Source organism: Dromiciops gliroides, chromosome 1 (genome assembly GCF_019393635.1).
Source record: "Dromiciops gliroides isolate mDroGli1 chromosome 1, mDroGli1.pri, whole genome shotgun sequence".
NCBI lineage: Eukaryota > Metazoa > Chordata > Mammalia > Microbiotheria > Microbiotheriidae > Dromiciops > Dromiciops gliroides.
The window spans coordinates 157,729,483-157,743,185 of record NC_057861.1 but is presented as its reverse complement, the minus strand read 5'-3'; the positions used below and the strand labels follow the sequence as shown (position 1 = coordinate 157,743,185).

General features: G+C 39.1%; 1 protein-coding gene across 1 annotated transcript in view; it reads right to left on the bottom strand.

Moving 5' to 3' along the window:
* The window catches only part of CNGB3 (cyclic nucleotide gated channel subunit beta 3), a 181,027-nt gene that overhangs the window by 81,656 nt on the left and 85,668 nt on the right, over positions 1 to 13,703 (bottom strand). Inside the window, exon 4 of the mRNA XM_043976245.1 lies at positions 1,379 to 1,533. Coding sequence (XP_043832180.1) covers positions 1,379 to 1,533 — 155 coding nt within the window. The remainder of the gene's footprint in view (positions 1 to 1,378; positions 1,534 to 13,703) is intronic.

Here is a 13,703-nt window from a genome sequence, read left to right as displayed (position 1 = left end):
CTTTTTTTTTTTTTTAGTCAGGCAATTGGGGTTAAGTGACTTGCCCAGGGTCACACAGCTAGTAAGTGTTAAGTGTCTGAGGCCGGATTTGAACTCAGGTACTTCTGACTCCAGGGCTGGTGCTCTATCCACTGTGCCACCTAGCTGCCCCTAGCATTCTTTTTTAAAAAAATAATTATTTTATTTTTGATAGATAATTATATTTTATACATATATCAAACATAGATATAATATACAGAGACACATATATGACAATTTTTTATCTGTTTAAGTTTTAATATATAGAATAAAACAATCACTTCCATAAAATAGTATAATAAAAAGATGATTGGACATGAAAGTTCAAAACTATTATGTACAAGTTGCTATTCCTTTTTTTTTTTTTTTTTTGGTGAGGCAATTGGTGTTAAGTGACTTGCCCAGGATCACACAGCTAGTAAGTGTCAAGCGTCTGAGGTCAAATTTGAATTCAGGTCCTCTTGACTCCAGGGCCTGTGCTCTATCTACTGTGCCACCTAGCTGCTCCTATTTCTTTTAAATATATAATAAATTCATCATGTAAATTTTCTTTTTTTCCTTTTTTTCCTTCTCTCCCCCACCCCCACCCCTGGATAGTTTCCATTAGATAGAAATATGTATCTGTATGTAAAATCATTCTAATTATACTTCTATTTATTAGTTCTTCCTTTGGATGTAGATAGCATCTTCCTTCAATGTGCCCTTTGTAGTTAATTTGTGTATTTATAGTAGTCAAAATGACTTAATCACTCAGAGTTGTTCACACCTCTTCACAATTTGTTCCAGTCAAACTGTTCTGTTAACTGTATATGACATTCTACCTTCTACCATCTCCCTCTTTACCTTTGAAATTGAGTGTTTACACTTATTGGGAATGGCTTCCTCCTCACTGAGATAGTGTAGAATCTTTAGCTTCCTTCAAGGAACAGTGCAAGGGCATTTCCTGATTCTTTGGTTATTAGCACTATCTCTGTTTTGAAATAATTCATATTATTTTGCATATCCTTTGTCTTTACTTGTATTTCTACCCTCTTCCCCCCAGTGGAATAGAATCTCCTGAGGTAAGGGACTTTTATTTTTGTCTTAGTGTAATCAGTATTCATTGACTAGGACTGAATTGAGCATGTATTGTTTGTTATTATAAGAATTCAACTCTACAAATATTTATTGAGGGCATATGACATGTGTAGCACCATGCCAAGAACTGAGGGTGGAGGTGGGTGGAAAGGGTGGAGAATATTTAGAGAGAATGATTTCTACTCTTAGGGATCACAGATTCTAATTATAGCCTGTCTCTAAAACATTTCTACATCCGGTCCCAGCTTTTCATTGCCATTGTCCTTTGATGAAAAATACTTACCAGTTTTGGGACTGGCTTCAGGGGAAGACCAATCACCTTCTTCCAACTTTTTCTTATAGTGGGCTGTCCTTTGACGCACCCTCTTGGCAAAATCTTGGAGCTGAGTGTCAACATATTTACTTGCAATGGGGTTTGGATGTGGCCTGTTTTCTGGGCTAATTCAGCAAAAGAGAAAAGGCATTTAGAAATGGGCCAGTGAAAGAGTACATTGAGAGAAAAACACATTCTCTCAATAGGCTGTGTCTTCCTTAAATATTCCAGGTTCTTCTTAATTTACCCTCACTGTTATTGAAAAGTCCTGTTCTAATGGCGTCTGCCTGAAACACTGCTGGACCAGTACACATATGCCATTAAGAAACTAACATCGTGAAGTGAACAACAGTTAGGTTAGAACTACAGAATTCTAGAGCTGACAGGAACCTCAGATTCCACTGCATCCAGATTCCTTCTTTTGCAGGCAAAGAAATTGAAACCTAAGGAGGGTAAATAACCTGTCACATGGCACAGGTCGGGGCTAGTTGGAGTGTGACAGCTAGGACTAAAACCCAAGACTTATGATTGCCATTCCAGTGTTCTTTTCCCTGCAGTGCCCTGCATTCCTTGTGGTCCTGGGGTAACCATGTCCCTATGCAAATTGCCTTATAATTGTGTAGAAGTGAAAATAATGAATTCCATGAATTATAGCCAGCGTTCCTTCTTAGACTTTCCTTTGGAAAGAGGGGATACATTAACAATGGGCTAATTAGTATAGGATTTCTCCATAAAGCATAATTTTGTAAAAATTATAAACTTCATGATTAATTATCTGTGTCTCCCTCAGCACCTAGCATGGTGCTTTGCACATAGTGGATACTTAAATAAGAAATGAATGAATGAATGAGTGGATGAAAGATCCTCCTTCATTCCTTCGTTCCTTCCTTTGTTCCTTCATTCCTTCCTTTGTTCCTTCGTTCCTTCCTCCTTCATTCTTTCCTTCTATCTTTCCTTCCTTCCTTCCTCCTTCCTTCCTTCCTTATTCTTACTGTTGCTTTACTTTTTTTTTTTTGTGGGGCAATGGGGGTTAAGTGACTTGCCCAGGGTCACACAGCTAGTAACTGTCAAGTGTCTGAGGCCAGATTTGAACTCAGGTACTCCTGAATCCAGGGCTGGTGCTTTATCCACTGCTCCACCTAGCTGCCCCTGTTGCTTTACTTTTACCTAATCTTACCCAAGGATTAGTATAGCCATTTACATTCTCTCCACGTTAATCTATGACTTTATCTTTGTTATTTCCAGTTCAGGCCAGCTAAGGGCTTTCCCAGGACTCAGCAACACTAGTAACAACAACAAAACAGTTATGACATGACTATTCCTATGCTAGGTATGGAATGAGAAACTAAATCTAGAGTCATCACCTTCCCTCTTAGAGCTTATAGTGTAGCAGGAGAATATGGGACAGGAAGAATATAACAGAGTCTGTCAGTCAACCAGTATTTATTAAGCATCTACAAGCACTGTGATAAACTCTAGGTATACAAAGAAAGGTTAGAAAAAACCCAAAATAGTCCATGCTCTTAAGTAAGCTCACAGTCTAATGGGGGAGATAACATGCAAAACTATGTACAGAATGAGATGAATGCAGGATAAATTGTGGATTGTCTCAGGTTGGGGCACTATAATTAAGGAGCAAAAGGATGGGAAAGGCTTCTTGCAGGAGGTGGGACTTTAGCTAAGACCTAAAGGAAGCCAGGGAAACTAGAAGGTAGAGATGAAGAGGAAGAGAGTTCCAGGCATGAGGGAGAGCCAGTGAAACACTCAGAGTAGGGAGATGGGGTGTCTTGAGCAAGGAGCAACAAGGCCAGTGTTGCTGGATTTCAGAGTATGAGGAATGGAGTAAGGTATAAGGATATTATAAAGGCAAGAAGAGGCCAGATTATGAAGAGCCAAATAGAAGTTTTTATATTTAATCCTATAGGTCATAGGAGGTCAGAGATATAATACAAAATAATATATGATTACAAAACAGAGGTTCAAGCAAATTGCTAATTGAAGTCTAAATAGGTAAAGATCCTCGCCTACTAGAGAAATCAAAGAAGACATTATGGAGTAAGTGAAAGATGAATTGGGCTTCAGAGGATGGTTATCAACTCTATAAGTGGAGAGGAAGAGGAGAGCATTTCAAGGCTAGAGAGTGGCATGAACAGATGTGCCAAAATGAGGAAGTGTTCAGTGTATGGCAAGTGCCCAGTTAGTCATGGCCTTAGAGAGTATGTAAAGGAGAACAGTGAGATAAGAATGTAGCAGGGTGACCTTAGGTTATAGAAGGGCATGAATGTCAGGCAAAGAAATGGGAACTTTTTCTGGAAGAGTTTTGAGCAGAGGGATGACATGACCAGATCAATATATAAGAAGGATAAGTTTGGCAGCTGTGTGAAGGATGAATTAAAAGAGGAGAGTAGAAAATAGGAGGCTATTGTGATAGTCTAGAAGGATTTGTATTAGGGTTGTGGCTGTCATTAAATACAGGTCATACTGAGGTTAGCCTCATTTTCTACTTTTTCTTTTGGACAGGATTACTAAACTAATAGATTAAGGGAGTATTGTATATATAGCTTAATCAGCTAAGTGTTTGACAATTTTTTTTCATAATAGTCTTGTGGAAAAGATAGATGAGGGTAAGTTGAGTACAGTTAGATGGATTTGGAATTTAGTGAATAAACAGAACTAATGACTAGTCATAAATGGCTAATGTTAATTGCCATTATTTCTAAATGATTTAATGAAAGGGGTTGACTGCAAATAAGATTCCAATCAGCCTTAGAGAAGATGTTTTGTCTATGAGGGAACACTCAAATGTGTGGGTGCAAAGTATGTGTGTGTGAGAGAGAGAGGTGGGGGGGCAGAGTCCTTGTGCACTGGCAGAGTATCTTTTATTTTCTTATACTTTTAGCATATAGTAGATCAAAAAGCAAAAGCAATTTAAAAAGAGACATTAATGTTTTGCTTTAAAAGCCAGTCTTTGGAATGAAGGAGGCCTTCAATGCAGTGTCCCATGGATCTATGCTTGGCCCTATGTAGTAGCATTTTTGTCAGTAACTTGGCTAAAGTCGAGGATAATCTATTTATCAAATCTGTAGGAGATTGTAGCATATTAGGTATAGCCATCTAGCTGAACTCTCCCAACATTCCCCTCTAAATAATTTTAAAATAACATCTCAAATCAAATTTTAGAGCAGTAGACCCCCACAAAACTTTGGGATGAGACAGTTTCCTGTACTAAGAAAATTTAAAGAGGTTGGCAGGAGAAGTCTGTGACACAGGGGTGGATACACCAGCAGCTGCTTTGGGAGGTCTCAGCCCATATATGGTAAGGGGATCAAACAACTGATTGGAAAGAGATTACAGGAGACCTTTTGTTGGCGCTGTGTATAGCTGGCACTGATTGATAATTCTATTGCCCATAAGTAGTTTTGTGTTGCAGGTCCAGAGAGGTGAGGAGGGTTGGTGGTCGGTCAGAAGGGAACACAGTCCCTGATCAAAGTTCCTAGTGCTAATAATTGTGGCTGCAGGGCCACAAGCCCAAGGCCCTTCCTGGGTAAAGACCAGAGTGCAGCCCAGGAGAGCAGTGATCATATCTCTCCCAGGATCACACTCCCTTGGAAGTACCAAAAACTTGTAGGCTTCCAGAACTAACTCCAAAAACAGCAACACAAAAAGCTTGAAGTTTGGGCCAATCCCTTCCTAGCCCTAGGTGATTGAGATCCAACTTACACATAAAGTTCAAAGTAAAAATATAAGTTGGAAAACTGACCAAAGAACAAACAAAGAATCTGACCATTAAAAAACTACTAGGTAGCAGGGAAGACCAAGACATAAACTTGAAAGAAGACAACAATATTAAAATAGCTAAAAGTGCTAATTGGACCCAAACCCAATAAAAATTCCTAGAAGAGTTAAAGAAAGAGATAAAAATAGTAGAGGATATATTGGGAAAAGAAATGAGAGTGATGCAAGAAAATTATGAAAATAAAGTTAACAGCTTGCTAAAAGAGACACCAAAATATTGAAGAAAATATGTTAAGAAGCAGAATTAGCCAAATGGTAAAAGAGATACAAAATTCCACTGAAGAGAAGAATTCCTTAAAAAAGTAGAATTGACTAAATGGAAAAGGAGGTACAAAAATTCACTAGAGAAAAGAACTTCTTAAAAAGCAGATTTGGAAAAAGAAGTACAAAAGCTCACTGAAGAAAGCAATTCCTTAAAAATTAGAATTGGGCAAGTGGAAGCTAATGACTTTATAAGACAGCAAGAAACATTAAAATGAAGTCAAAAGCATAAAAAATAGAAGAAAATGTGAAAAATCTCATTGGAAAAACAACTGACCTAGAAAATAGATCGAGGAGAAATAATTTAAGAATTATTGGCCTACCTGAAAGCCATTATCAAAGAAGGAGCCTAGACATGATCTTTTGAGAAATTATCAAGGAAAATTACCCTGATATCTTAGATCCAGAGAGTAAAATAAAAATAAAAAGAATCTACCAATCACCTCCTGAAAGGGAACCTCAAATGAAAACTCCTAGGAATATTATAGCCCTATTCCAGAGCTCCCAGATAAAAAAGAAAATACTTCAAATAGCCAGATAGAAACAATTCAACTATCATGGAGGAACAGTCAGGATCACATAAGATTTAGTGTCTTCCACATTAAAGGAGTATAGGGCTTAAATGATGATATTCCAGAAGCCAAAGGAAGCAGGATTATAACCAAGAATAGCCTACCCAGCAAAACTGAGTATAATCCTGTAGGGGAGAAAGTAGATATTTCCTGAAATAGAAGACTTTCAAGCATTCCCAATGAAAAGATCAGAGCTAAATAGAAAATTTGACATTCAAACAGAATACTCAAGAGAAGCATAAAAATGTAAACACGAGGAACTCAATAAGGTTAAACTGTTTAATTCCTATATGGAAAGATGATATCTGTAATGCCCAAGAACTTTATTGTTATTAGAGCAGTTGTGAGTCAATTACGTTGGAATGATCTCCAAAAAAAAAATGAAGAAATGAGAGAAGAATGCACTGGGAGAGGAGGGAAGGGAGAGATAGAATGGGAAAAAAATTCTCACATAAAAGTGCAGAAGGAAGAGCTTTTACAATGGAGGGGAAAATGTGGGGTGGGGTCAGTGCTCTTGAACCTCTCTCATCAGAATTGGTTTAAAGAGGGAAGAGTACATACTCAATTGTGTATAGAAATGCAACTTACCCAATAGGGAAATAGGAGGGAAAGGGGTTAAAAGAGAGGGAAGAAGATGATAGAAAGGAAGGTGGATTAAGAGAGGCAGTGGCTAGAAGCAAAAACAGACTTTTGAGGAGGAATGGGAGAGAGAGAGAGAGAGAGAGAGAGAGAGAGAGAGAGAGAGAGAAACAGAAAAAAATGTGATAAAGGGAAACAAATATTTAGTAATCAAAACTGTGAATATAAATGAATGAGCTCACCCATAAAACAGAAGGAGATAGCAGAACAGTTTAGAAACTAGAATCAACTATATGTTGTCTACAAGAGACACACTTGAAACAGAAAGACACACAAAGAGTTAAAATAAAGGACTGGGGCAGAATTTAATATATATATATTTTAGCTAAAGTGAAAAAGGCAGGGGGTAGTAATGATCTCAGAGAAAGCAAAAGCAAAAATAGATCTAATTAAAAGAGACAATCAGGGAAACTATATTATGCTAAAAGGTATTATAAATAATGAGGTAATAGAAAACATTCTTACAGCAATCTTCTCTGATAAAAGCCTCCTTTCTCAAATGTATAATGAATATAGAACTGAGTAAAATTTATAAAAATAAGAGTCTTTTCTCAATTGATAAATGGTCAAAGGAGATAGGCAGTTTTCAGAAGAAATCAATGCTATCTATTGTCATATGAAAAAATGCTCTGGATCACTATTGATTAGAGGAGTGTAAATTAAAACAACTCTGAACTACCACCTCATGCACGTTAGAAATAACAAATGCTGGAGAGGATGAGGAAAAAATAGGTATATTAATGAACTGCTGGTGGAATAGTGCACTGGTTCAACCAACTGTGCCCAAAGGATTATAAAACTGTTCATACTCTTTGACATAGCAACACTAGTACTAGGTCTGTATCTCAAAGAGAGCAAAGAAAAAGGAGAAGTACCTCTATGTACAAAATTTCAAAAGAAAAGAATATTTAAAACAAAGAAATAATAAATTAAAATATTCAAAACCCAAGTCTATAGATTTAAAAAGTGGGAAGGAAAAAAGCTAACATTACTATAATAGGATTCAAAGACTGTCAAAAGTTAGAATGGGAGCAGCTAGGTGGCACAGTGGATAGAGCCCTGGATTCAGGAGGACCTGAGTTCAAATCCGGCCACAGACACATGACACTTACTAGCTGTGTGACCCTGGGCAAGTCACTTAACCCCCACTGCCCGGCAAAAAAAAAAAAAAAAGTTAGAATGATGGTTGAAATCTACTTAGATGAAATTGAATAAGGTTAAATGTAAAGTCCTTCATTTGGGTTCCAAAATCAACTTCATGAGTACAGAACGCTGGAAACATGGAGAGTAGACAATAAGAGTTCAAATAAGAAAAAGTCTGAAGGTCTTTGATAGGGGACTTCAAACCCCATATGAAGCAGTATTGTTGTGGTCAAAAAGCTAATACGATTGTCAGCTGAATTAAGCGAAGCATAATGTCCAGAATAAGAGAGGAGATAGTCTCAGTATTCTATTCTAGTCAGGCCACAAAGAGTATTATGATTAATTCTGGATGTATTCAGGAAGGCCATTTGGTGTCTGTCCAAAGAAAGGTGAGCAGGATACTTGGGTTTGAGCAAGTAGCTCCAGGAGGCAGAAAAATAGGGAAAGAACAGTTAGAGGCTTTTGATAGAAAGGGAAACTGGAGTCACTTCCCTAACTCTCTCCTGGCTCTCTCTCTTCCTGGCCTAGAACTGGTTCACTCACTCCCTCCTGCAGATTGAGGTGGTTTCTCAGAGAGGGTGACAACTACATGCTGTTGAAACTCAACGTCAGGGTCCTAGGTGTAACCTTAGTGTGGGAAAAATGCATGTCTAATAAAAGGTAACATTTAGATAGCATCTACTATGTGGCAGACACTGTGCTAAGTGCTTTACAAATATGACTGCATTTGATCTTCAGAATAACCCTGGAAGGTAGATGCCATTTTACAGTTGAGGAAACTGAGGCAGGAGTTAAATGCTTTGTCTAGGATCACACAGCTAGTGTCAGCATTTGAACCTAGGTCTTCTTGACTGCACACCTATTTCTCTATCCACTGTACTATTTAGCTGCCTATCTACCTTCATGATTCCCAGCATTAAGGCTTTCCTGAAATCAGATTAGCTCTCCATATCAGCTGCAGATCCTGGTTGCTTTGTCAGCTTCTGTGCTCTGTCTTCAGTAAGTAGCTTCTTTACAGGCTTCTCTGAATCTTTTCAGTTGGCCTGCACCATGATTTCCAATCCCCTTACCCTTTAATTCTCTTCCCAGGCTATTATTCTGGCATTATCCACTTTCTCTTCTTCCTCATCTCAACCTCTTGGTGAAATAATTCAACTCTCCACTGTCTTCTTCTCTTGAGCCCTTGGTCCCCTTATCATGTGATTGATCGTGCCCTGCCAAGCCTTAGCCTCTCTCATCTCTCCTACCATTCACTGCCTTTGCTCCTATGAATGTGCTGCTGAATGAAGATGGAGAAAATCAATCAACTATTTTGACTGGGTCCACTACAAATTATTGTTACACCATCTCACCTGGTCCTTCACTTCTTCTAGGTAATCTTATACTTCCCTTATCAACTCACTATGCTAATCTCCACAAGGACTCTTCCAAACCTTTTCATTTTATTTGTTCTGCCCCAAGTTCTCTGCTGACCTCCAATCATGTGTCTCCTACGGCCTTTCAGACATCTCAAAATGGTTGTCTAGCAGACATCTTAAAGTCAACACACCTAAAACAAAATTCATTATCTTTCTCCTTAAACCCTCTTCCCACTCCAAATTTCCCTGTTACTCTCAAGGGCTCCACCACCCTCCCAGTCCTCCAGACTCACAACTGTAGAAGGCAACACCATTTTTCCAGACCCTCAGGTTCAAAACCTAGGACTCTTTCTTGACGCTTTACTTTCTCTCACCTCCCATATCCAATATTGAACATGCCCCTTTCTCTCCTCTGGTATAGGTCCTCATCATCCTATGCTTGGTCTATTGTAATAGTCTGCTAGTTGGTCTGTCTGCCTTTAGCCTCTCTCCACTCCCATTCATCCTCCATTTAGCAGTTAAAGTGGTTTTCCTAAAGCACAGGTCTGACTATGTTCCTCTATGTCACCAAACCTTCACCAACAAACTCTAGTGGCAACCCATCACTTCTAGGATCAAATACAAATTTTGTTGGCCATTCAAAGTCCTGCAGAAACTGTTCCCGCACCCCCAGCTCCCTACACTCTTTACCCAATGACATTGGCATCCTTTCTGTTCTGCTACGAAGACACTCAATCTCTTGACTCTGGGCATTTTCTCTGGCTGTCCCCCAGGCTTGGAATGTTTTCCCTCCTCATCATTGCTTCCTGGCTTTTCTGGCTTTCTTCAAGTATCAACTAAAATCCTTTCCTCTATAGGAAGCTTTTCCCAACCTGTCTTAATCCTAGCCCCTTCTCTCCATTAATTATTTCTGATTTATCCTCTGTATAGCTTTTGTATACATTCCTTTCCTCCTCCTTTCTCTCCCCATTAGATCGTACACTACTTGAGGATAGTGACTGTCTTTTGCTTCTTTTCGTTTCCTCAGTGCTTAGCACAGTTCCTGGCACATAGTAGGCTCTTATTAAATGCTTGCCAGACTAACTGGCTTCTCAACCAACCTCAGATAAGGGCCTGGTATTATATGGCAACATTTCTTAGATTGAGAAACTTCAGGCCCACATTTTTGCTAGATATGACACAGATGTGGTCCCAGAGTCCCAAATTATTAATTTTTTTTTAGTGAGGCAATTGGGGTTAAGTGACTTGCCCAGGGTCACACAGCTAGTAAGTGTTATGTGTCTGAGGCCGGATTTGAACTCAGGTCCTCCTGACTCCAGGGCCGGTGCTCTATCCACTGCACCACCTAGCTGCCCCCCAAAATATTTTTTTAAATTCTGAGTTTTTCAGCAATAAGCTTCCAAAGCCTAAAAAATCTAATACAAGTTAGGTCCTAGGAAACAAGTCATTGAAGCCATCAGTCAGTGCTTTTGCCTCAGAGAGAGACTCCTTTCTCTTAGGTACTCTTTGGGATAATATTATCTGTTAAGAGGGGCTATTTTATCTTAGATACTCAGAGCTGCTTATTTCTTCATAAGCTGCTTTTCTCTAGGTTTCTCATATGGATGTCCTTTTTCTGCCCCTTTCAGTAAATAAAATACCCATATAAGTTAGGGTCAGTATTTACATATAGATTTGGGAGTCCTCTGGAGAAAAGTGAAAGTTGCAGGCATGGGAATGGATGGATTACTAAAGTAGAAGTGAGGAGTGAGGCAAAGGGATGGCCAAGAATAGCCACTTCAATGGTTCAGGTAATGGACAAGTGAAGGAAATAAAGGAGCAGATAGAGATGTAGGAGGAGAATCAGGACACTATGATATCTTTAAGGTGGAGGAAAGAAGAGAGTTTCTGTAGGAAGGAGATAACCAGAAGTTTCAAGTACTATGGATAAGTCAGGAAGGATGAGAATTAAAAAAAGCCATATTATTTGGGTTTTAGAAGATTAGTGGTGGCCTTGGAGATAGGAGTTTCAGTAGAGTGGTAAGGATGGAAGGTAGATTGCAAGGGATATGAGAGAGTAGGCTATGAAGAAGTGGGGGCCATTAGGCATAGATAATTTTGTTTTGTTTTGTTTAGTAAGGCAATGGGGGTTAAGTGACTTGCCCAGGGTCACACAGCTAGTAAGTGTCAAGTGTCCGAGGCCAGATTTGAACTCAGGTCCTCCTGAATCCAGGGCCAGTGCTCTATCCACTGCGCCATCTAGCTGCCCCGATAATTTTTTTTAAAAGAATATGGCTTGGGGGCAGCTAGGTGGCACAGTGGATAGAGCACTGGCCCTGGATTCAGGAGGACCTGAGTTCAAATCTGGCCTCGGACACTTGACACTTACTAGCTGTGTGACCCTGGGCAAGTCACTTAACCCCCATTGCCCCACAGCTAAAAAACTATGGCTTAAAGGAGGAGCAACAGAAAGAAGGGACAGTAATTGGATGGGTTAGATGGAACAAGGAAAGGACTTTTTAGTAAAGGGGAACCTGAGCATGTTTTGAGACAAATGGAAAGAAGACTATAGGAAGGAGATACTGAAGGTCCATGAGAATGAGGGGGGAAGATAGCAGGAACAAGTCTCTAGAGGAAGTGTGTGTGTGTGTGTGTGTGTGTGAAGGAGGATGGGAATGGGAGAAAGGGTACATGATTAGGTTTGGTATAAATAGGAATAGCTCTGCTGACATAGGAGAGGAAGAGGAAAGAGTGGATTATGAAGCTGAGAAGTTTTGTGCATGGAGGAGTCAGGGGCCATGTTGGCATATAAAATAGAAAGATCACTGGATCTGAAGGCAGAGAACCTGGGTTCAAATCTCATTTCTAATCCTTACTGTCTTTGTAACCGCAGGCAAGTTGCAACTTCTCTGAGCCTTGTTTTCCTCAACTCTAAAAAATCAAGTTGGACTAACCGGTCTCTGAGGTCCATACAAGCTCCAGATTTGTGACCAAGTAGCCTCACTCCTTTTAGTGGGATAGGAGGTTAATCATCATCTCTTAAGTATAGTGGATGAAAATATTGTTAGAGACTTGAGAGGGAGGGAAAAAGTTCATAGTAGTCACTTTGGGGAATGAGATAGTGGGCGAGAACTGAGCTATTATTGTTTCTTGGTTGTACACCCATTTTTCTTTTTCTGTCCTCTCTCTTCCCTCTTTATTATCATCATTCCTGACCCAAGAACAGAGTTTCATCATTGGGTGTGGGATCCTTCCTAGGTGTGTCATTGAGAAATTTGAAGTGTGCCAAGGAATAATGAAGGCTAATGTGCAGTCTAGCAGCATTCAATCTATCTTAACATAGAAATGCCTGCAGTTACACCCTTATCCAAGGAAACAAATTACATGATAAAGAAATCCCTATTCCCCCATCTATTATGCCAGTGATCCCATTTAAAAATTTTTACTTAGTATGCCTGAAAGTTCAGCATTCACTTGAAATTGAACAACCTTTCAAATGAATAACAAATAACTCTTTACTACAATAACATCTGTGCTGAATCTATCATCAAGGGATTATTGGGAACATTTTTAAAAGGAACCTACAACCACCAATATGAAATATAATATTCTCTTCCCGCTCAAAATAAAGTATCATAATTTGAGGCACATTCATCAAGTCTCCTCTGCTAACACCCACCCTGTTCGTCTTTTAAAAAAATTTTTTAACAGAAACATCTGTTTAGCCAACTCATTTTTACTTTTTTACCCTTTTCCTCTACAACATTACTTAAAAAAAAGAAAATGCAGATTAATAGTATGAGCATATGCTGGGGGTGAGAGTGAGGTGGGAGCAAGTTTTCATGTAGAAAAAAAGACCGCCATGTCAGCAGGTAGCTAATGGGGGAAGAAGGAAAAATTGTAGCAGCCATGGAGACTTTGGGCTCTTGGAATGAAATAGATGGAATGGTGGAATGCTTTTTCTTAACAGGGTTAGTACCAATGAACCCAGGTAGATCTGTACAGTGCAAATTGATGTAGAGGGTTGGCAGGTTTCTGGCCAATTAGAGATCAGCAGATAATCCAAGGGGAAAAGCCAATAATATCGGCACTTAGGCTATCTAGATTGGCTGCCAATGTAGTCTGAATTTATTGGGTAATGGCCAAGCTGCCACTCCACTTTGTGATCTCTGTAGACCTGCACTGATTTCCTTAGAGCATCTGCATGCTTTAAATAAAAAATGACCAAGAAGGTAAAAATATAAAGGAAGAGTAAGGAGTTGGGTAGGGAAATGTGAATGGTTATTTATTTTGACTAATTTCTTATTTTTTTTCAACTGATGTTAACAGCAGTTTCACATGACAGGGACTTAGAATGTGTCTATATTCCTCAAATAGTGTTTTGGACAGCTATTCATTTCTGGATGTGTTCCTCAAGTCCATTTTCAGAAATAGTTATTTTCTCCCAATAATTCTTTCCTACTGGAGACCAGGTTTCTGCAAAATGCCTTTTGTCAGATTGATGTAAACTTTGCTGATTGATGTATGTAGCCATTTGCTTCATCCTTC